This window comes from Capra hircus, chromosome 2 (genome assembly GCF_001704415.2).
Source record: "Capra hircus breed San Clemente chromosome 2, ASM170441v1, whole genome shotgun sequence".
Taxonomy (NCBI): domain Eukaryota; kingdom Metazoa; phylum Chordata; class Mammalia; order Artiodactyla; family Bovidae; genus Capra; species Capra hircus.
The window spans coordinates 41,408,882-41,432,779 of record NC_030809.1 but is presented as its reverse complement, the minus strand read 5'-3'; the positions used below and the strand labels follow the sequence as shown (position 1 = coordinate 41,432,779).

General features: G+C 41.3%; 3 protein-coding genes across 6 annotated transcripts in view; 1 reads left to right on the top strand and 2 right to left on the bottom strand.

The window, feature by feature from the left end:
• NDUFS1 (NADH:ubiquinone oxidoreductase core subunit S1) overlaps nucleotides 1–1,266 on the bottom strand; it is a 33,451-nt gene extending 32,185 nt beyond the window's left edge. The window contains exon 1 of the mRNA XM_005676414.3: nucleotides 1,105–1,266. The gene's annotated coding sequence lies outside the window, so the exon portion shown is untranslated. The remainder of the gene's footprint in view (nucleotides 1–1,104) is intronic.
• On the top strand, nucleotides 1,747–4,648 carry EEF1B2 (eukaryotic translation elongation factor 1 beta 2). Its single transcript, NM_001314314.1, is given in 6 exon segments — nucleotides 1,747–1,833; nucleotides 2,282–2,404; nucleotides 3,392–3,518; nucleotides 3,790–3,856; nucleotides 4,259–4,384; nucleotides 4,472–4,648. Coding segments are annotated over 6 exon segments (678 nt in total). The 5' UTR covers nucleotides 1,747–1,753; the 3' UTR covers nucleotides 4,627–4,648.
• GPR1 (G protein-coupled receptor 1) overlaps nucleotides 16,588–23,898 on the bottom strand; it is a 43,678-nt gene continuing 36,367 nt past the window's right edge. For 2 of the 4 annotated variants that reach the window (XM_018060451.1, XM_018060446.1), the window contains exon 4: nucleotides 16,588–18,127. In XM_018060451.1, the coding sequence (XP_017915940.1) occupies nucleotides 17,039–18,127 (1,089 nt within the window). In that variant the 3' untranslated portion in view covers nucleotides 16,588–17,038. Of the gene's footprint in view, nucleotides 18,128–19,552; nucleotides 19,635–22,914; nucleotides 23,180–23,898 lie in introns of those variants that run through there. The other 2 variants (XM_005676421.3, XM_013971294.2) reach the window with 2 other exon arrangements.

Sequence of the window (23,898 nt, the reverse complement as noted above, 5' to 3'; positions counted from 1 at the left end):
TTGGACTATAAGAGCAGCCCCCTAACAGGTCTCCTGGCTTCCACATTGCTCCCATTGCCTCTCCCATCTTCCCAAGGGCTGTGGCCTCAGACTGAAATGCTCTTTCCTCAGATCTTCCTGGGCCCTCCTCATCCTTCAAATTTCTGCCTTAAAAGGCATTTCTCAGGGAGATTTTCTTAGACCAGTCTAACTAAAACTATCCTAACTACTCTCCAGTCATGTCACCCATTTAATTCTTCCTTGCAGACTCACTTCTAGTTTTAACAGACGTCCAATAACTATTTGTTCTATCTCTACCATCTGGCCATCACTTCCACTTTCCTGGCATTAGAGTGTAGGTGCTCTGCCAGTCTTGTAACACCCTGCTTAAAGATGCACATACAATTCAGTGGGAAAAAAAGAAGACTTTCAGTAAAAAACCAACCTGATGTTTATTCATCAGAAGCAGTTCATGTTACAGCTTCTATACTCTCAGAAAGTTCTGTTTCGGAGCAGAGCTGTATCTGATCCACTCTTTTATAGTACATGTGCATGCATTAGATCCCCCAAATTTAAACAACGTAGCTTTGTCATTTGCAGTGCAACCTTTGGGCCAACTGTTTAAACGTCCCTTTCTTCCCCATCAGTGAAAATGGTAAGAAGTGCTACCCAATGCAGCCCTTGCACAAAACCAAAAAAAAACAAAACAAAAGGCAGGTACAGTTGCTAAGGCAACAGCGGCCAAAGATGCCCTGTAGCAGGTATGTGTTAATTTGGGAGGAAAGGCTCAGTCTTTAGGCCTAAGTCACTGACACAGGTCCTCTCCAGAAAGGGGACTGTCTTGCATTTCCGTGCAAAGGGAAGGTCACCCACAAGGTGCACTCGGGCCAGCGTTCCCCAGGGCCTCCAGGTTTCCTCCTACTCTCTGCTCCATCAGACCAGAGATCTTGCCTAACAGTCCTCACCTGCCGGCTCTCGGGGGTTCCCGAGGAGGCGGGGTGGGACGCGGCGCAAAGTCAAGGACAAGAGGAGAATGAGTGGGCTGAGACAAAGGAAACAGTCTCGTCAATAAACAAACGCCGGGCGCTGGGGCACCTCGGCCTTCTCACCCAAACACGACCTCACCTTCTCCCTGGAGCCGCGGAGGCTACCCTGCAGAATTGTCTGCAATACACCGACCCCTTCAGAGGCCGGGTTGCTTATTCAATATGGCGGCCTCGGGTATCTCCGCCAGCCGGGCCTGGAAGAACGGAAAGCCGGGAGGGACTAGAAACCCCAGTTCGACAATTTCCGGCTGATAGAGTTCGGCTTGACAGAGGGCGGGCGGAGGGCGTAGCAGCCGGGAGGAGGCTGGGGTGGGGTTGGGGGTGACGGGGGCCGGCTCGGACCCGCAATTCCGCCGGAAGTGGCCTGTCGGCTGAGGCCGAGCGTTTTCGGCTATCTCCGGCACCCTCAGAGGGCGGGTCCTAGAGTCTTCGAAAACCTTGGAGGTAGCAATTTAAGAAATACCCATTTTATTAATTGATTTCCAAACGCAAAGAAAGGCCAAAGGATGAATTGCGGGCCATTAATTTAGAGCCTTTGCTTTTTACGTTGAAGAATCTTAACGTACTTTGACCTTTAACCTGCGGCCGGGGGCCTCGGAGAGAAACGCCTCCTTTTCTATATAAGGGATTTCCGGCCTTTTGCGGCCCTTTTTTCCTCTTAGCGCTGGGCGCTGACCGGTTGCGCGCCTCTTTCTTCGCTGCCTCCCAGTTCTAGATTAGCCGTCGCCATGGGTTTTGGAGACTTGAAAAGCCCCGCTGGCCTCCAGGTGCTCAACGACTACTTGGCGGACAAGAGTTACATAGAGGGGTGAGCGCATTGGCCCGGGTCAGGCAGGGCCGGGTTGGTGGGGCCACGTGGCGCCGTCTCGGCTGCGGCTAGAGGAAGGGAAACCCGGTCCCAGGGCTCTCCCGGGGGAGGGGGTTGCGAGGGAACAAGGGTTAAAATATGCTTTTTCCGCATGCTTATCTCCACCAGGTTTTTCCACGTCTTTGCTCCGTTAACAGATGTAAGCCTGTAGCTCCATGTTAGCAATTGTAATTTCTGAAGAGGTCTACTGAGTGGCAAGCATGCCTCTGGGTATCGCGGAGACCAAATAAATGATCCCTGATCCTAAGAAGCTTATTTTTTACAAAAGACAAAGCAACTTAGGTACCCCGGTGACGAAAGGGCGAGTTCGTAGTGTTTGTCATTCATTTGCTGGTGTTTGTATCTCTCCGTATAAAAGTGTGTGTAATTGCGTTTGTATCATCGGCAGGTATGTGCCATCACAAGCAGATGTGGCAGTATTTGAAGCTGTCTCCGGCCCACCACCTGCCGACTTGTGTCATGCCCTCCGTTGGTATAATCACATCAAATCTTATGAGAAGGAAAAGGCCAGGTAAAATTATCTGTATGTTTGCTTGAAGAATAGAATACTTTCGGAGCTTAAACTCGGGGTTTTCACGTGACAAGTTAGGGTTCAGGGTATTATAGTTTTGTTGGGATATTGTGAGCTAATTTCTCCATGACTTGAGAAGGGCCAAGAGACCGAAATCCTCCCGGTTTTTTCACGTAGCGGGTAGAACGTGACCATATTGAAGAAAAAAATCGGTCAATCTAGGAAATAGAAAATTTTATTAAAGCCACACCGAGAATTATAATCTCTGAAAAACTCCTCCAAAACCTGACAGCTGTTCCCTCCACATAAGTAAGACAAGGCTGTACATTAATTAACGTATTATTTAATGACGGTTTATATAATCTAGATCTACAGGTGGGAAGCAGGTCATGGTTCATCATGACCCAAGATTAAGAAAAAATATTTCTTTAAGAGGGTTGATTAATGCACATATACAATGCAGCCTAGAGGGGAGGGAGGTGGTTCAAATGGACCAAGAAAATTTTTATTTTTATTTTGTCTTGACACAAAATATGAATTTTACTTGATCAAAAACAGCAATTCACCTTTTCCCCACACTGCCCTGCCAATGTGCCTGACCTTGACCTGGGAGCAGGGGCGGGGGGCAGACCTCTGGGATGAGCAGGTCCTTCAATCTTCGGAAACTGCTAACAAGAATGGAACTTTGGGGGGGTAGACTCCAGTTCACTAAGAATGGAACTGAGCATACTTAATGAAATCTCAAGTAGAAATACTCATTCTGAAAGTATGTCATTGTCCATATTGAATATGATGTTTCACATGGTACTGATGATGGTTGGGTGAGAAGCTAAACATATATATAAAAGTATTTACCAGGGAGGGTTGAAGGGTAAATTCTTAGTACAAAAGAGATTCTTTAATTGTAATGAAAACAAGTTCTCATGTGTTATGTGAAAGGGGACATCATGGTGACCTAGTAATATTTGATTAATATTTTTTTTCAAGCCTGCCAGGAGTGAAGAAAGCTTTGGGCAAATATGGCCCTGCTAATGTGGAAGACACCACAGAAAGTGGAGCTACAGATAGTAAAGATGATGATGACATTGATCTCTTTGGATCTGATGATGAGGAGGTATGGCATAAATTGACTTATGTGTGTATCACAGCTTAAGCACAGGCTCTGTAGCCAGAATCCCTGGGTTTTAACCCTGGCTTCACTTAAAATTACCTGCCTTTTAAAATTCTGACTGGCTACATGATGAATAAAATCAAATCACCATCTTTCGGCTGAGCTCGTGATGGATTTCCTTTTTTCTGACAAAGCCAGTCTTTGTTACAACCCACCAGCTTTAAACTGAGGAACAACCCACTTTGTGAAATACATGAAATTTTTTCCTTTACAGGAAAGTGAAGAAGCCAAGAGGCTAAGAGAAGAACGCCTTGCCCAGTATGAGTCAAAGAAAGCCAAAAGTAGGTCATTTTATAATTCATGTCTAATTGACTTAATAGATTTCAGAATGTGAATAATCTTTTTAAAAAAGTAACCTCCAAAGTAATTTCCTTTCCTCCATATTTTGTTGAATTAGAGCTTCAAAACTTCCACAGCTACTGGTCTGCAGCTGTTCTTAAAGGTAGCAGCTGTGGCATTCCACTGTGGGAAAGAAACTGTCACACAACTCAACACCTCTTTCTCAGCACAACAGAAAGTGGGCATGTGTGTGACAAACACAAGGTGTGTGTTCTATACTTTTGTGTGGCTAAGGAGATGATCCACTTAGAAACAAATTTAAGATTTGTTAAGTGACTTGGAGTAGGGCAAAAAGAATTGTTTGAACAGTGCTGTTTCCTGTACACTTCTTAAATTTTTTTTAGAACCGGCACTTGTCGCCAAGTCTTCCATCTTACTAGACGTGAAACCTTGGGATGATGAGACCGACATGGCAAAACTAGAGGAGTGCGTCAGAAGCATTCAAGCAGACGGCTTGGTCTGGGGCTCTTGTGAGTTTAGTCTTCTCTTTTTGACACTGGCATCTGCATAGTTTCCAGCTGCGTCAGTTCTAAAACTTTTTTCGATCTTCTTTTCAGCTAAACTAGTTCCAGTTGGGTATGGCATTAAGAAACTTCAAATACAGTGTGTAGTTGAAGACGACAAAGTTGGGACAGACATGCTGGAGGAGCAGATCACTGCTTTCGATGAGTATGTACAGTCTATGGATGTGGCTGCATTCAACAAGATCTAAAATCCATCATGGATCAGTGCCCTTAAATAAAAGTTTGAAAGACAACTCTTGGCTCTTGATTTCTAAATAAGAAGGTGGTACTTATATTCCATTTTTGAGGGAAGAAATTCAATGGCTAGATAATTCATAAATAATGTAAATTTAGGTCAGCATTGTCATTCAACATTTAGCCAAAAAAGGACTACCTGTTATGAATACTATGGTTACGTGTACATGTAAGGTAGATTTTATAAACAAAAGTGGACTTAGGACAACTTCTCTACCTGTTAGTGACGTCCTCTGTAAGTGGTGATACAACTTTTACTGCATTATTTCAAGTGTTTATATTATTGGAGAGGTGTACTTGACTGAGAATTTGTACTAAGAGGTTTTTTTTTTCTTTGACCACATCACTTGGCTTTTGGGACTTTAGGTTACCCAGGTCCAAGGCAGTTAACTGCCAAGAGTTGATTTTAGATTAATTTGGCCCATATATAATGACTCAGTTACAAAGTTCTCCAATAACTGAGCTGACTCCTCAATGAGACTATTCAGAATATCTTAAATCATAAGAAATGAGTGAAAAACAGGTAAAGTGCATATGGTAATACTAGGCACATGGCAAATATAATTTTGTTGGATAGTTAAACATTTGGAGTTAAAGGAATTAAAGGCCAAGACTAACTCATTTTGTAGTTGGTGACAATGGCTGACAGTAGTTTGTTGTGACATAACTTTTCACTTTCATGCACTGGAGAAGGAAATGGCGACCCACTCCAGTGTTCTTGCCTGGAGAATCCCAGGGATGGCAGAGCCTGGTGGGCTGCTGTCTATGGGGTTGCACAGAGTCGGACACGACTGAAGCGACTTAGCAGCAGCAGCAGCAGCAACATCTTCAAGCTAGTGTCTACTTGTGACTAAAATCACAATTAAAAGTCCCAACTAAAAATGTTATGTGTTACATGAGAGTTAGGATGTATGTGATTTACTAAAGGATACCTACCAAACCCAGAGCTTGGTTTCCCAGTGGTGCTAGTGATAAAGAACCTACCTGCTAATGCAAGAGACTTGGGTTCAATCCCTGGGTTGGAAAGATCCCCTAGAGAAGGAAATTACAGCCCACTCCAGTATTGTTACCTGCATAATCCTATGGACAGAGTAGCCTGGTGGACAATGGTCCATGGGGTCACAAAGAGACATAACACAAAGTGATAGCCTGTAGGCAACCTGGAGGAGGGGAGGAGTCCCAGAATTTGCCATGAATTGCAACCTGTATCAAGGCAACATTGTCAATTTTAAATCATACCTTCTGTACTGTTCAGGGAGAATTTGTGTACCTGTGTGGTAGTGTGGAGAGGGAAGCAAGGGTAACTGTGACAGACTTCATTTTCTTGGGCTCCAAAGTCACTGCAGATGGTGACTGCAGCCATGAAGTTGAAAGATGCTTGCTTTGGAAAAAAGCTATGACCAAACTAGACAGCATATTAAAAAGAGATATTACTAACAAAAGTGTCTAGTCAAAGGTATGGTTTTTCCAGTAATCATGTATGGATGTGAGAGTTGGATCATAAAGAAAGCTAAGTGCCAAAGAATTGATGCTTTTTGGTGTTGGAGAAAACTCTTGAGTCCCTTGGACTTCAAGGAGATCAAACCAGTCAATCCTCAAGGAAATGAGTCCTGAATATGCACTGGGAAGACTGATGCTGAAACTGAAATTCCAATACTTTGTCCACCTGATACAAAAAACCAACTCCTTGGAAAAGACCCTGATGCTGGAAAGATTGAAGGCAGGAGGAGAAGGGTACGACAAGAGGATGAGATGGTTGGATGGCATCACCGCCTCCACGTTCATGCATTTGAGTAAGCTGCAGGAGTTGGTGATGGACAGGGAAGCCTGGCTCGCTGCAGTCCACGGGGTCGTCTCAGAGAGTCGGACACGACTGAGCAACTGAACTGAACTGTGTAGTAGTGTTTGGGAGGGAGGCCTAAAGCTGGGTGATTGATCCCTAGGCTGTGGTTCATGAGTCTAGCTTGAGTGAGGAAGTGGGACATTACCTGAATTTGTAAGTCTGACTAAGTCTGTCAGGGTGGGGGATCTTCAAAACAGATGGTGCTAACGGTTAAATGAATGTACTGAGAGGAGAGTGGTACTGTAGTCAGATGGTAGTCCAGTATTGGAAACAGCTGCATGTTAACAGTTTGCAATATACTGAACATTTGAGTATATATATATATAATATATATATAGTTATATATATATTATATACTTATATATAGTTATATATATTATATACTTATATATATATACTTATATATATATTATATACTTATATATATATACTTATATATATTATATATATATACACACATATAATGTTTTTTACTTAACTTGCCTGTAGCCGGTCTTGGTTGCAAGAGGGGACAACATAATGAGATGGATGCCATCACTGACTCAATGGACGTGAGTTTGAGCAAACTGGGAGATGGTGAAGGACAGGGAAGCCTGGTGTGCTACAGTCCATGGGCTCGCAAAGGCTTGGACACGACTGAGCAACTGAACAAGAAGTCTTGCATGTGGCATGTGGGATCTAGTTCCTTGACCAGTAATCAAACCCAGGACCCCTGTATTGAAAGTGTGAGGTCTTAACCACCGACCACCAAGGAAGTCCCTTGATGGGACTTCCTTTTTTTTTCTTTCAGTAGTATTTATATATATATATTTTTTTGCAGTAGTAGTTTTCAGAAAAGTAGAGCTTGGGAATTGTAGACCTCCAAAAATGTTTATTTTGTAGTCTATAGGCGAAAGATTACAACAGACCCAGTCTGAAATCACTGGAGATATTTTCAGGTTGTCACGATTATGGGAGCCAGCAGAGGGCAGCACATGATTTTGTGGTGAACAGTGGAGCCTGGGGATTCTGGAAGTGATAGGAAAAGCAGAGATGTAGTAGCCTAGTGAATAGCCAAAAATAATTCACAGTCACTTGAGCACCAGATAGCTTGAGTACCAAGTAGCTTGACCAAAATGTTAAGTATGAAAAGTCATTAATTTTAAACTAATGATTAAAAATGTTTGTAAGGGGCTCCCCTGGAATCCAGTGGTTAAGGCACAGTGCTTTCACTGCAGGGGACATGGATTCCTGATCTGAACCAAGATACCACAGACCACGCTGCTGAACTATAGGAAAAACAATGGTTAAAAGTAAGAGTTAAAGAAATTTAGAATAGTCAATTCAAACCACAGCTCTCTGGTAAATCTTAAAATAATGAAGCATATGACTTTAAGATCTTGACTCCATGGTTTTGAGTGAAAAATTAATGGTATCTTTTAATGTCATTTAAAAAGATTACACGTTAATATCATTCAAAATTCTAGAGTTTATACAGTGAAGTCTTCCCTGTCCCCCAGGTCTCCCATTCACTTTCATGAAAGCAACCAAGGTCACCAGTTTCCTAGGTCTTTCCCGAGCTAGTCTAAGCATGTGTAGAGACCAATTGTAGCGTATGATGCAGATTTCTGCGTCTTAAATTTTGTCCATAGAAATAGACTTGGATATCTTTTATTTTGTAATGGTGCATAAAAGACTTCCTCATTTTTTAAGTAGTTATCTAATCCATTTTCTCATATCTTACTTAGTCTGGTTATTGGATCTTTAGTTTGCTTTCAGTTTTTTGCTGTTATGAGCAATGCTCACATATTCACATGAGCCAGTATACTGAATTGTTTTTTTGAACCAGTATGTTCAGAAGGCATAGGTATACATAGAGAAAGAGACTTTTTTTCCTGTTTCTGGCCTTGGAATAAGAATCCCATCTTTTTTGATATGTTCCCTAAGTGATTAGCTGATGCCGAAACCTTATTTCTTTTTTCATATTCATCCATCCAGTATAAGAACTGGGCACAGTGTGGGAATTCAAAACTGATTCATTCAGTGTCACTATGTTAGATGTTATAAAATTACAAAAGGAGTAAGAAAATAGCCAAAGGGAGATGGTTCAAATATCCTTAAAATTGTTGAATTATTTTGTGATTAAACAAGTACAGTCATCCTTCAGTATCCAAGGGTGGATTGGTTCCAGGAACCACCCCCAAACCTCAGGTACCAAAATCCTAAGATGCTCAAATTTCTTATATAAAATGGCATAGTATTTGCATATAACCTACTAGCATCCTCCTGTATTAAATCATCTTGACTATTTATAATACCTAATACAATGTAAATGCTATGTAAATGGTTGTCAGCACGTGACAAATTGAAGTTTTGCTTTTTGCAACTTTCTGGAATTTTTTCTTCTTTCAGATATTTTTGATCTATGGTTGGTTGAATCTGCAGATGTAGAACCTGCAGATAAGGAGGTGTCACAGTAATACAAAAGTCCAGTGACTCAGGGAAGGCTAGAATTGAATAAAAGTTTTTTAGAAGAGTTAGGACTTGAGTCAGATAGATCTTAATCAGTCATTCATTTAAAAAAAAGAAAGTTCCAGGATGGTGTGAAAGGCAGAATGAGGGAGGCAATTAGACCGGTTTGGCTGGATTTTGTAGTGTCTTTTGGGATTATTAATAGACAGGGCCAGGTTGTAGAGACATCTGAGTTATAGGCTGCCTCATTCTGTGAGGGCAATGGGGAGCCTGGTTTCCAAGCCAGACAATGACAAAGGCAGAGCAGAGGTGGGAGTGGGAGTGGGTGGGAGGGGTGGAGGGTGGTGAAATAGATGAAAGGAATTAAGAGGGACAAATTTAAAATAAGTCACAGCAATGTACAGTGTACGGGATATAGTCCGTAAAATTGTAGTAGCTTTTTATGGTGACAGGTGTTTACTAGATTTAATATAGTGACCAATTTTAATATACATAAATGTCAAACTACTATGTTGTATACCAGAAACTAATATAGTATTGTATGTCAACTATATTTCAGTAAAAAAAAAAAAAAGGTCTGATCTGGAGATCTGTGGACAGAAGCAGGGAAATAAAAGGACTGTTTAACAACAGAAAGGGCTAAATCATGGCATATGTGAAAGTTTTTATAAATTTAATACATTTAGTTTAGAAAGTAATAGAGACTATAGAAGCAATGAAAATGCTTGATTTTTTCACTGACCACAACTATGAACTATAAGCTTATGGACAAAGATACAAAAAAGAGTTGCATTAGTGTTTTTGAATGTGTGTATAATTTTTTTCCAAACAAATACATTTGGTAATGACAGTTATTGTCCATTGAATAAGTGTAAAAAAAAAAAACAGTGCATGCCTCATATACTTTGTCTAATATGAACCCCATTATAAGCTGGTGAGATAAAGCAAACACTACCATCAGCACTTACAGATAAGGATACACCTCTGAAAGATCATTCCCCAGTTATTCACCTAGTAAGTAAGACAGAAGGAATGCAAGCCCATGTCTTCATGGGCCAGGTCGTATATTGGCAACAGAATGGAGAAAGTTCTTCATTCCTGCATTTAGACAATTTGATCCTGTTTCATCTAACCCTTGCTTGATATCCTCAACTAGGAAAAGTAAAACAACAGTATCACATAAGGATAAACTTAAAAATAAGAAAGATAAACAGATATTCTCTCCATACATGCCCTGTATGGATAATAGTTGCATCTAGAAAATGTCCCAAATGAAAGTCTGTCATTTGAAATGTCAGTATCCTGAATAGCTTTTAGTAAAGTGGAGTGAGGGAAAATCGCTCAGTCATGTCCGACTCTGCATCCCCATGGACTATACAGTCCATGGAATTCTCCAGGCCAGAATACTGGAGTGGGTAGCCTTTCCCTTCTCCAGAGGATCTTCCCAACCCAGGGATCAGGCCTGGGTCTCTTGCACTGCAAGTGGATTCTTTAGCAACTGAGCCACAAGGGAAACCCAGCTTTTAGTAAAGTGAACATCAAAGAAAACTGTCCACAGGCTTCTAAGTGTGCATCCCCAAGGAACTACTCTCATGTGGAAGAATATTGAGTGGTGAATTACTATTCAAGCCTGACTCCAACCAAGTGGATTCTTTAGCAACTGAGCCACAAGGGAAACCCAGCTTTTAGTAAAGTGAACATCAAAGAAAACTGTCCACAGGCTTCTAAGTGTGCATCCCCAAGGATCTACTCACATGTGGAAGAATATTGAGTGGTGAATTACTATTCAAGCCTGACTCAAACCTGGGAATCTTCTATCCTTGCTTTGCCCCTAGAAAATGGGACTCCTCTCTTTTCTGAACACAGCCTGTTTTCCATCCTCTAAACATATGCTCTTGTGGTACCACCTACCTGAAATACTTTTTCACCTGCACTTGTTAAAATTAGTCATTTTAGCTGCACTTAAATCACCTCTTTTAATGTCTTTCATTCTACTTTTCCTGCCTCTTGTAGCCTCTCACCACATAATATCCTTTTATAGTATTTCTAAACTTTATAAATTTTAAGAAATATTTATTAATTTGGCCACAATATGCAGCTTATAAGATCTTAGTACTCAGACCAGGGATTGAGCCTGGGGCCTAGGCAGTGAGTGGACAGAGTCTTAACCACTGGACTGCCAGAAAATTCTTAATAAATACACATTTTTAAATAAAATTTATAAAATTTGAAATTCTTTGTATAAGTTCCCTTCTTCCTATGAGATTTTTTTAATATTCATTCAAGAGGTGAAAGGGCTCTAACATTAATAAGTAATTACTAGTGGCTCAGAGGTTAAAGCGTCTGCCTGCAATGCAGGAGACTTGTGTTCGATCCCTGGGTCACGAAGATCCCCTGGAGAAGGAAATAGCAATCCACTCCAGTATTCTTGCCTGGAGAATCCCATGGATGGAGGAGCCTGGTGGGCTATAGCCCACAGGGTCGCAAACAGTCGGACACGACTGAGCGACTTCACTTTCTTTCACTTTCACTATGTCAGAAGATGCTGAGAGTTTCACTGAATAAGTATAATACCAGGTAATATTAAGTATTTATAGGACTAAGCACCCACTTGAAGTACTTCACCTTTGTCAGTTCATTTAACTTTCACAATAACTCTATGTAGTAGGTACTGCTATTATGAATCCATTTTGCAGATAGGGTCAATTTAGCCAAGGTCATCAGTTCAGTTCAGTTCAGTTCAGTTCAGTCGCTCAGTCGTGTCCAACTCTTTGCAACCCCATGAACTGCAGCACACCAGGCCTCCCTGTCCATCACCATCTCCCAGAGTTCACTCAGACTCATATTCATCGAGTCAGTGATGCCATCCAGCCATCTCATCCTCTGTCGTCCCCTTCTCCTCCTGCCCCCAATCCCTCCCACCATCAGATCTTTTCCAATGAGTCAACTCTTCGCATGAGGTGGCCAAAGTACTGGAGTTTCAACTTCAGCATCATTCCCTCCAAAGAAATCCCAGGGCTGATCTCCTTCAGAATGGACTGGTTGGATCTCCTTGCAGTCCAAGGGACTCTCAAGAGTCTTCTCCAACACCACAGTTCAAAAGCATCAGTTCTTCGGCACTCAGCTTTCTTCACAGTCCAACTCTCGCATCCATACATGACCACAAGAAAAACCATAGCCTTGACTAGATGGACCTTTGTTGGCAAGGTAATGTCTCTACTTTTCAATATGCTATCTAGGTTGGTCATAACTTTTCTTCCAAGGAGTAAGCGTCTTTTAATTTCATGGCTGCAATCACCATCTGCAGTGATTTTGGAGCCCCAAAAAATGAAGTCTGACACTGTTTCCACTGTTTCCCCATCTATTTCCCATGAAGTGATGGGACCAGATGCCATGATCTTCATTTAGCTGGGATAAATTGGGAGTCATAATTCAAAGCCAGATATCCTGCCTCAGGAGGCCCTGAAAACTGCACTCTATTTGACTGTTTCCTTCCACTGAGAAGGAATCAGATCTGTCTTGCTGGGTTCACGCCCCAGTCCCTGGGAGCCATGGGATTCTTTACTCTTCTGCCAACTAGGCATTGAGCTTCCTTGCTTCCTCCTCAGATTGCCCCAGTGCAGTCCTCTTCCTCTAGCCCCCTCTGTCCTTTCATTCATTCATGCTATTCATTAGAGGTTTTTAGACCCCTGGAGAGCCCCACTACCCAATTCCAGCTGCAAGGGGAGGAGGCTTGAAGTCTCTAAATCTGGGCCCAGCCTTGGGTCCTACACTATGCTCTGGATCTTCCCTCAAGTTGAGAATAAAAATGAACTCTTTCTGCTAGAAAGTGCTTGCACTGGTTGCTACTTTCTACTAGTAGATTCCTGTAAGTTACACCCAGGCTATCAGCTATTTTATTTGTTTTTGGCTGTGCTGGGACTTCGATGCTGTGCTTGGACTTCTTATTGTGATGGTTTCTCTTGTTGCAGAGCATAGACTCTAGGGCACATGGGTTTCCATAGTTGCAGCACTTGGGCTCAGTAGCTGTAGCTCCCCGGCTCCAGAGCACAGGCTCAATGGTGGTGGTGCATGGGCTTAGTTGCCCACAGCATGTGGGATCCTCCCAGACCAGGAAGTGAACCGTGTCTCCTGCACCACAAAACAGACTCCTAACCACTGGACCACCAAGGAAGCCCCATTATCATCTATTTTAAAAGCCACTAACAATGGAGTTCTTTGCCTGGGGTACAAGGACTCCCTGAAATTTTATTTAAAAGCATTTTTTTCTGGGGAAAGGACCCATCACGTTTCATTAGACTTTCAAATAATCTCAGAATATTTATTAATTTTGACTTTTCAAGTTTCCCTTTTTAATTTTAGAGACGATATTTTTTCAGGATCTCAAACATTTTCACAGGCCCTTGGAAAGCTCACAGGCCTTAGACGCCGTTCCCATAGCATGGGAAAAACCGAATTGCTCTGCACGGGTTCCTAACTCACAAAGCTTAGGAAGCACTGTCCTGAACTTCCAGACCACCACCTGCTCCGTAATGTACTTTTGACCCTGGTATCTTAATTGCTTTCCTTCCTACTCCTCAGCCTTCTTTCTCCCCCAGCCTTCAGAGTCAGTCTCTCTGCCCAAACCAGGGATGAACCTACATGATTCTCTTTTCTTTCTTGGATCCTCCAGCTTTTCTCCTGATCCTGGGAGCCCATCCTTTGAGAGTTGAGGGGTACACCAGAGTGAAATACTGCAAGCCCTCCTCATGCAGGGGGCAGGGCTCAACGGAGCACAGAGGGCTAGAAACTCACAATGAGCCTTTCTCCCCAATCTTCCCTTAGCCTGTACTGGGTATGGCAGGAGGCAGGAAGCTTGGGAATGGCAAAAGTTTGGGATAAGCTGAGCTATGCCACGTATTTTTTTTTTTTTCTTGGAATAATTTCCAAATCAGATCTGATTGTCACATGGGGCTGACAGTAAAGAACATAGCCAGTAAATGATCTGATATTAGCATTTCTAAAAACTAAGATGAAATTAAAAAGATACATATCTTCCCTCACAACTTTCAAATAAAATCAAGAAATTATAGAAAATTAAGTATTTTAAAAATTGCAGTGAGTAGCAGAGTTCGTATTTATAAGACAAGAGAACCAGCAGAGAGATGGAAAAGGAGAGGCATCTTTAAGAAACCCCAATGCCAAGGACATAGATTTCCAGTGCTTCTTCACTGGCCCACTGGAGTCCATCTCTTTCCTCTCTGAACAGGCTACATTCTTCTTGGCTCTCTTATAGTATTTTTCCAAGCCAGGCTTCAGCAATATGTGAACTGTGAATTTCCAGATGTTCAAGCTGGTTTTAGAAAAGGCAGAGGAACCAGAGATCAAATTGCCAACATCTGCTGGATCATGGAAAAAGCAAGAGAGTTCCAGAAAAACATCTATTTCTGCTTTATTGACTATGCCAAAGCCTTTCACTGTGTGGATCACAATAAACTGTGGAAAACCTGAAAGAGATGGGAATACCAGACCACCTGACCTGCCTCTTGAGAAATCTGTATGCAGGTCAGGAAGCAACAGTTAAAACTGGGCATGGAACAACAGACTGGTTCCAAACAGGAAAAGGAGTATGTCAAGGCTGTATATTGTCACCCTGCTTATTTAACTTATATGCAGAGTACATCATGAGAAACACTGGGCTGGAAGAAGCACAAGCTGGAATCAAGATTGCCGGAAGAAATATCAATAACCTCAGATATGCAGATGACACCACCCTTATGGCAGAAAGTGAAGAAGAACTAAAGAGTATCTTGATGAAAGTGAAAGAGGAGAGTGAAAAAGTTGGCTTAAAGCTCAACATTCAGAAAACGAAGAGCATAGCATCTGGTCCCATCACTTCATGGGAAATATCTGGGAAAGAGTGTCAGACTTTATTTTTTGGGGCTCCAAAATCACTGCAGACGGTGACTGCAGCCATGAAATTAAAAGACACTTACTCCTTGGAAGAAAAGTTATGACCAACCTAGACAGCATATTAAAAAGTAGAGACATTACTTTCCCAACAAAGGTCCATCTAGTCAAGGCTATGGTTTTTCCTGTGGTCAGGTATGGATGTGAGAGTTGGACTGTGAAAAAAGCTGAGCGCTGAAGAACTGATGCTTTTGAACTGTGTTGTTGGAGAAGACCTAGAGTCCCTTGGACTGCAAGGAGATACAACTAGTCCATCCTAAAGGAGATCAGTCCTGGGTGTTCATTGGAAGGACTGATGTTGAAGCTGAAACTCCAATACTTTGGCTACCAGATGTGAAGAGCTGACTCATTTGAAAAGACCCTGATACTGGGAAAGATTGAGGGCAGGAGGAGAAGGGGACGACAGAGGATAAGATGGTTGGATGGCATCACCGTCTCAATGGACATGGGTTTGGGTAGACTCCGGCAGTTGGTGGACAGGGAGGACTGGTGTGCTGCAGTTCATGGGGTCGCAAAGAGTTGGACACGACTGAGCAACTGAACTGAGCTGAATAGTATTTACTACTCTCTATCTTGCTTTAGGATTGTTCTTATCCAAGTTTACTCTCACTCTCTCTAAGTACCTTATTCATCTTCTGTGTATGCTAAGTTGCTTCAGTCATGTCCAGCTCTTTGCGACCTTATGGACAATAGCCAGCCAGGCTCCTCTGTCCATTCTCCAGGCAAGAATACTGGAGTGGATTGCCATGCCCTCCTCCAGGGGATCTTTGCAACCCAGGGGTCAAACCCACGTCTCTTACATCTCCTGCATCGGCAGGCAGATTCTTTACCACTAGGGCCGCCTCTTGACATCCCTTAAAATATCTATCTACTAAAGTTTTATATAACTCTTAGTCATCTATTTGCTAAAGGGATAAATGAATAGAAGTCAAAATACTATTATAGTCTTAAATGCAACAGATTTGTATCATGAAAAGGTCATTGACTTGAAGGTATACTTTATTGGTCTTACACTGTTGTCTATACAAATATAGAAATAGAAAGTGGAAATATCATACATGCCTTCTTTTCCTGAAATCTTTCTTATATTGGGCTGGCCTACCTACTATCTGGATGTGTTTCATGTTTATAGTAAACTTACACATATTTGCACATATCCAGAACTTTCCAGAAAACTTTACAGAAACCTTTATATTTATAATATTAGTGCAGGGGTTTAATTGGGCATATATCCCAATTGAGAGATGGGGTCTATGTCTCCTCTCTTCGAATGTGACCTGGCCAGTGACTGCTTTGATCAATAGAGTACAGTGGAAGTGTGCAGTGTCTGGCATAGCCGTTAAAAGGAGTGGAAGTTTCCACCCTGGTCTCTTAGAGCCCTGTATTACCCTAAGTCTGGCTTCCCTGAGGTGCCATGCTGGAATACCCATGTGAAGAAAGAAGAGGAGACGATACAAGAAACAAGGGAAGAGAAGAGGGCGGAAGGGAAGAGAGCTGCTCGGCCCATCCAGCTGAGGCCCCTGATACTGTGAAACAGAGAGACGAACCTCCCTTCTGTGCCTTGTTTAAACTCCTGATTCTCAGAATCATGAGAGATTATAATAATAGTTATTTTCTAGATTTTGGGGCAGTTTACCAAGTATTCATATTTAACTGGAACAATTTTAACCTATTATAATCAACTATCACTTTAATTCATAAAGGCACATATACAGATTGCATGAAATAAAGAAATTAAGTACATATGTTACATTTTAAGAGTAAGTCTAATAGGTTACTTATACAGAATTAAAGTGAGCTTAAACACACCTATTTTTATATTTTTGAAATCAATCATACATTTAATAGTAAAATTTAGAAGTTTCAAGAAGTCATTAAAATTAGAAAAGTTGTGCTGGTTAATCCACTATGGTATAATTAGCAAGAATAAGATAATTTAAGTTGCTGAAAAGAAAAATGAAGATCCTTCTTATGTTTTATATCTAAAGAAAAATAGGATGCCAATAAAATTACCAAAAAAATAAAAAGATACAATGAGCTCTATGTCTTGGAACCAAATAATCTGAAAGCATGTCAGGGGAACCACACAAAAGTCGTGTGCTGATGGGTGGGAGGGCAAGAATTTACTGGGCTGTTTCTAGGAGACTCGGATTCTTGGTTTCAGAGTTCCTCAGCTGGTCACTCAGGGTGCCTGAACAGCTCACCTCCCACAGAGTGTATTTTAGTATCTCAGCCACTGAGGCCCGGAAGCGCGCTTGGAACTTCTTACTAATCAGGACGTAAAGGATGGGGTTCAAGCAACTATTGAGGAACGCCAGGCCAGTGGAGAGGGGGATGCCAGCCTGTAGCACTTGGTGGAAATAGCTATTGTGGTGAATCGTGAGTTCCCAAATGCTAAACAGGTGATAAGGAGTCCAGCAAATCAGAAAGGCCATGACCACAGCCAGGATGGTCCAGAAGTGCTTACTGTAGATCAGGATGCTTCGCTTCTTCACCTTGAAGATGAGGCACAAGTAGCAAATGCTCATTGTTAGCAGAGGGAGGAGGTACCCAACAATAACTTTCACCCAGGTCAGAACATGATGCCTCATCAATCTGAGGTCCACATCATGCTCATGGAAGTTGTTATAGCAAAGAGTGTGGTTATTCAACTCCAGAGTGTCCCGGAAGTACAGAGCTGGCCCACCCATTAGTGAAGCCAAAAGCCAAACAACTATAATAACAATCAGAGAGTTCCTGAGGGTACGGTACCGATGAGATAAGACAGGGCGGATCAAGTAGATATAGCGGTCCAGGCTTATTACCATCAGGAAGAAGACACTGGCAAACATGTTCAACTGGGCAATGAAGGAATTGGCCTTGCACAGCCAGATGCCAAAGGGCCAGTGAAAATTCATGGCCACATATGAGATGTACAGAGGTAAGAAGAGAAGAAAAATGAAATCTGCGATGGCTAGATTGAGGAACCACAGAGTGGTGACTGTCTTCTTCCACTTGAATCCCGTGAACCAAATGACAGTGGCATTTCCTGGAATGCCCAGGACAAATGCCAAACAGCACAACACCAAGGAGACCCAGTGAATGGCTCCCAGGTGTGCTTTCTCCTCTGAATCAGTCTCTGGGGAGTAATATTCCAGGGCATAGGAGTAGTTCTCAAAGTCTTCAAATAATGTCTCCTCTAGATCTTCCATGGTCTTGCAGAATGAACAAATCTATGGAAGCAAATTTAAAAAGAAAGAAAACAACTTAAAAAATTTATTTATAGAAAACAACTTATAAATAGTAAGTTATTAAACAACTAGTAAGTAATAAAGGACATAAGGATAAAAATACTTTATCTTAATAGGCACTAATAACAATTTAGGGACAAAAGGGAGACATAACTATAGAAGTAGAGATTTTGTATGACCCCCGCCTCTTACAGTAATGGAAATAAAAACAAAAGTAAACAAGTGGGACCTGATTAAACTTAAAAGCTTTTGCATAGCAAAGGAAACTATAGGCAAGGTGAAAAGACAACCCTCAGAATGGGAGAAAATAATAGCAAAAGAAACAACTGACAAAGGATTAATTTCCAAAATATACAAGCAGCTCATACAACTCAATACCAGAAAAACAACCGAATCAAAAAGTGGGAAAAAGACCTAAACAGACATTTCTCCCAAGAAGACATAGAGATGGCTAACAAACACATGAAAAGATGCTCAACATCACTCATTACTAGAGAAATGCAAATCAAAACTACAGTGAGCTATCACCTCACACTGGTCAGAATGGGCATCATCAAAAAGTCTACAAACAATAAATGCTGAAGAGGGTATGGAGAAAAGGGAATGCTCTTGCACCACTGGGGGGAACATAAATTGATACAGTCACTATGGAAGATGGTATGGAGGTTCCTTAAAAAACGAGGAATAAAATCACCATATGCCCCAGCAATCCCACTCCTGGGCATGTACCCTGAGGAAACCAAAATTGAAAAAGACACATGTATCCCATTGTTCACTGCAGCACTATTTACAGTAGCTAGAACATGGAAGCAACTAGATGTCCCTCAGCAGATGAATGGATGAAAATGTTGTGGTACATATACATAATGGAATATTACTCAGCCATAAAAAGAAAGGCCTTTGAGTCAGTTCTAATGAGGTGGATGAACCTAGAACCTATTATACAGAGTGAAGTAAGTCAGAAAGAGAAAGATAAATATCGTATTCTAACACATATATACGGAATCTAGAAAACAGTACTGAAGAATTTACTTACAGGGCAGCAATGGAAAATAGACATAGAGAATAGACTTACGGACATGGGGAGAGGAGAGGAATGGGGGAGATGTATGGAAGAAGTAACATGGAAACTTACATTACCATGTGTAAAATAGATAGCCATCGGGAATTTGCTGTATGACTAAGAAACTCAAACAGGGGCTCTGTATCAACCTAGAGGGGTGGGTTGGGGAGGGAGATGGGAGCGAAATTCAAAAGGGAGGAAATATATGTATACCTATGGTTGATTCAGGTTGAGGTTTGACAGAAAACAACAAAATTCTATAAAGCAATTATCCTTCAATAAAAAAATTTTTAAAAAGGAAGTAGAGATTTTGTAAATGAGAGAGAATGAAAAAAAATACTTACTTGAAATATTTGGCAAAATGTTTCTTAGGAAAAAATGTATTCTTCCAAGATGGACACAAGTAGAAACAAAACCTGAATCGACCTACAATCATTAAAGAAATATCATGAATTAAAACATTTTTTTTCACACTTTCCTGGCAGTCCAGTGGTTAAGACTCCTTGTTACCAATGCAAAGGGCTTCAAAGTCTGATCAGGTAACTAAGATCCCACATGCCACGTGGTGTGGCAAAAAAAAAAAAAGCATTCTTTTCATGTTATGAACTAGAAATAGTATATTTCTTGGTAGGACTTGTGATTAACACTCTAGGTGTCCAAGTCTTGATGGACCTAAATTTTGCTATTATCATTCTCAAAGCGTGAAAGTTTATTTTTGTAAAATATTCAGTAAGTGCTAAATTAAAATGATTCACACTATAGGTGCAATTTCTATGTTCATAATGTTTGCAGGGCTGACTTGAGAGAATCTAAAATTCAAGTACTTATTAAGTTCTTACCAGGTATTTTTATTTTATGGAAGATGCAAAAGAAAACAGATTAACATTTATGTGTGATGACTTCAACCTCTTTATTTGCATCCATGAACCTGTTTACAGAGAAGAGAAGGAGACACAGACATAGAGAACAGACTTAGGAACACAGCAGGGGAAGAAGCAGCAAGGAGAAATTGAGAAAGCAGCAGAGACAATATATACACTATCATGTGTAAAACATATAAACAGCAAGCTGCTATATGACACAGGGAGCCAGCCTGGCACTGTATGATGACATAGAGAGATGGAATGGTGGGGGGAAGGAGGCTCCAGAGAGAGGGGTTATGTATATAACTGTGACTGATTCACTTTGATGTACAGTGAGGCCACTACAACAGTGTAAAGCAATTATTCCTCTAATAATAATAATAAAAGACTTCTGATAAAAAAAACTTTAGTACTTTGACTTCTTAAGATCTGGACAGAGTTCCACTTGCTTCCTTGGCTTACCACCTGGATGTCACAGGCAAGCACTGGAGATTTTGACCCTACTTGGCACTCATGGATGTTCTGATTCTGAGTTTATGAATTCAAATATGTTCATCAGAATTATATCAATATGGAAGACTTTTCAACTAAAAGATACATTTTGGAATGAACTTGACTATGACGACTTAATTTCTACATTAACTTTCTGTAGAGTGCATTTAAGGGAAAGGCTGCCCACTCCAGTATTCTGGCCTAGAGAATCCATGGACTGTAATAGTCCATGGGGTCACAGAGAGTGGACAAGACTGAGCGATTTTCACTTTGAAACTTTATTTTCTTCTGTGGTCTCTTTTTTCTTTTCTGCTATCAAGTCTAGTTTCCTAGGCTAAGAAGACTTAAATGTCAATTTTTCAACCGAAACAAAGCTTATTGGGTACAATTCTAGCTTCATCAATTTGTTTTGCTATTTCTATCTGTAGAATTCAAAATCAAGTAGAAAAAATACTAGTAGTTATAGTCATCTCATGGAGCTATAATCACTGATAGAGTAGATATATAAGATTTGAGATTATAGTAGAGTTATAATGAAGAGGTCAAAACATTTTGTATTGCTCACAGCCATCTCAAACTCAGTTTGACTAACACTGAAATCATCATCTTATCTAAATTCATTTGAGGAATCTGAGCATAATAAATAAAAGCAATTCATTAGCATCTTCCCAAACCCAAACTCGGCCAACTTCTCTTTATTTTTCATTATTCAGCTCAAATGCCACCTTTTCTTGGGAACATTTTCTAACATTACCTCCCCTCAGATAATTATATTAATAATACTTAATCATAACTATTAACATATGCAGTAGTCAATGCTGTTGGGAATTTCCTAGGTGCTAGGCAGGTATGATATAATTTGATCCTTGAAAAAAATCATATAAAGTGTATAAGTACTACTATTTTCCTATTTACAAGGAAAAATACTGAAGCTTTGAAAAGCTTAGTGACTTTCCCAGTATCACGGCAACCTATAATTGGAGAGTCAGAATCGAAACTCAGCTCCATTGAATGCAGATCCTGAGCTCTTAAGCATGTGACATTCCCCTCTTCCGTCACACTGTTCTTACCGTACTTAATACATTACGCTTTCATTGATTTCTCTTTGATTTCTGCTCTACCGAACTGTGAATTCTTCAAGAATGACTGTCATCTCTGGACCCTACAGTGCTTAATACAGGGCTTAATTTGCTGTGCTTAGTTGCTCTGTCGTGTCTGACTCTGTGACCCCACAGACTGTATAGCTTGCCAGGCTCCTCTGTCCATGGGGATTCTCCAGGCAAGAATACTGAAGTGGCTTGTCATGGCCCCCAGGGGATCTTTCTGACCCAGGGATTGAACCTGGGTATCCTGCATTGCAGGCAGATTCTTTACCAACTGAGCCACCAGGGAAGCCACTTTTTCTGTGCCTGTGGCCTGTTCTTTAGGCTATTAGCAATCCTGAAACCAGATGGCCTGGAATCACCTTACAAAACCCGAAGGAATGAGTAGATGAAATCTCATTCCCCAAACATAGAAATGCCATTGGAGGACCTGTAATTGCACACAACCACTATTTTCACCAAGTCAGGAGCTGTCACTGCTGACCCTGCTGGGCCAGAATGGTCATAGGGTCTGCTGAAGGATGCCAACTACCCTTCTTCCCAATTCTCTTGGGGCAGGAGAATTACCTTGAGGATGAGTGATCTTTCCAAACAGAATCCCTTCTAACAGAAAGCCCTGTTCCAGAGAAACTGCTAATCTTCCAGAAAGCAGATGCATAGGTTAGACGCAATGACCAGTTTAGGCTTGGAGAAAGATCTTCAAGAGGAGCTGCATACTGCCCAGCTGAAGCCTTCACAGGAAATATAAGCTAGGAATTCCCCTGTGGGTTACAGCAGATGTTTTTGTGTGTTGGTGATGGTGAGAGGGAGGGGTGGGATGGAGAAAAGAGAGAAGTAAGGCAGAATTCAAAGACTATCCTACCAAGTCCTTGGCTAGACAGTTAACCCTTGAGGACATATTCTTAATTATATGCCTTGCTTGTATTGGGTTGGCCAAAAAATTTGTTCAGGTTTTCTGTAACATCTTACAAAAAACTCAGATGAACTTTTTGGCCAATCCAGTACTTTGCTTTACAGTTTACAGGTGCCTCCAGATCGAATTAAGTTTCCAAATGGTACTTAGACCTATCCAAATATCTAGGGGCTAACTTTATTAGATTCCTAGGGCTGCTGTAACAAAGTGCTCTATGTTGAGTAGCTTAAAATTACAAATTTTTTGTTTCAAAGTCTGGAGATAACTGTTCTCTAGGTATAGGCAGTCATTTCCTTCTGAGGGCTATCAGTGACAATCTGTTCCATGTTTCTTACCTGGATTCTGATGATCTGTTGGCAAACTTTGGAAGTCCTTGGCTTGTGTACACAATAAGATGTTTAGACCTCTTGATTCCATGCCAGTGTCAGGCCTTCCCCTACCCTCTTTCTCTTCTTATTGGCTGAATGAGGATGCAGTGATGAGCCATCATATACCAGGTGGATGAGGGAAAACATGATGGTTCACAAGATAGAAGCCTGGGTGCCTGGATGATCTCATGGAGCAGTTTTTGCCATTGACTATGACGGGCTGGTGAGACTTGTTTTATAAGGAAATGAGGAGCAGATCTAGAGTTGTAATAGACCTGTGTGACTTGGGCAGAGTTAAATGACCTCTGCCCTTTATTTCATAATTTAAATGTCGCAAGGGCAGGTAACTTGAATGGGCACAATAGTCCAAGTTGGGGAGATAATGGGATTTGGGTGAACCACAAAACAGTGGACTTGCTTTCAGCAGAAAGTAGCTACTCAATTCCAGCCAACTGTGGGAAATGAGGGCTTAGTGTTGCCAGAGTTTTGGATGAATGAATGAAAATTTATACATCACATATATATTTTAAGGTATTTCTTTTATTTATTTTTTTGGCCATGCCTTGCAGCATGCTGGAACTTGGTTCCTCCCAGGGATTGAACCTGTGCTTTCTGCAGTGGAAGTGCACAGTCTTAACCACTGGACCTCCAGGGAAGTCCCTGAATATCTGTATTTTTAATGTGGAAAGTTCCCAACTCCTAAACTACTGTTTTAAAACTAAATGGCTGTGGCCTATATTCAGCCCAGCTATAAATTTGTGACCTCTGAGGGAGACAAACTCTTTGAAGACTCTGAGCTTTTCAACAGTGAAGGAGAGGAGGCTATATGTTAAATGGAAATAGAAACTCTGAGTTGGCCTCTGAGAATGACTTGCCCCTTGGTGCCAGTGAGGCAACCATAAGATTTAATGCTACTCAGGGCCTCTCCACAGGCCCTCATTTTAACCTTCT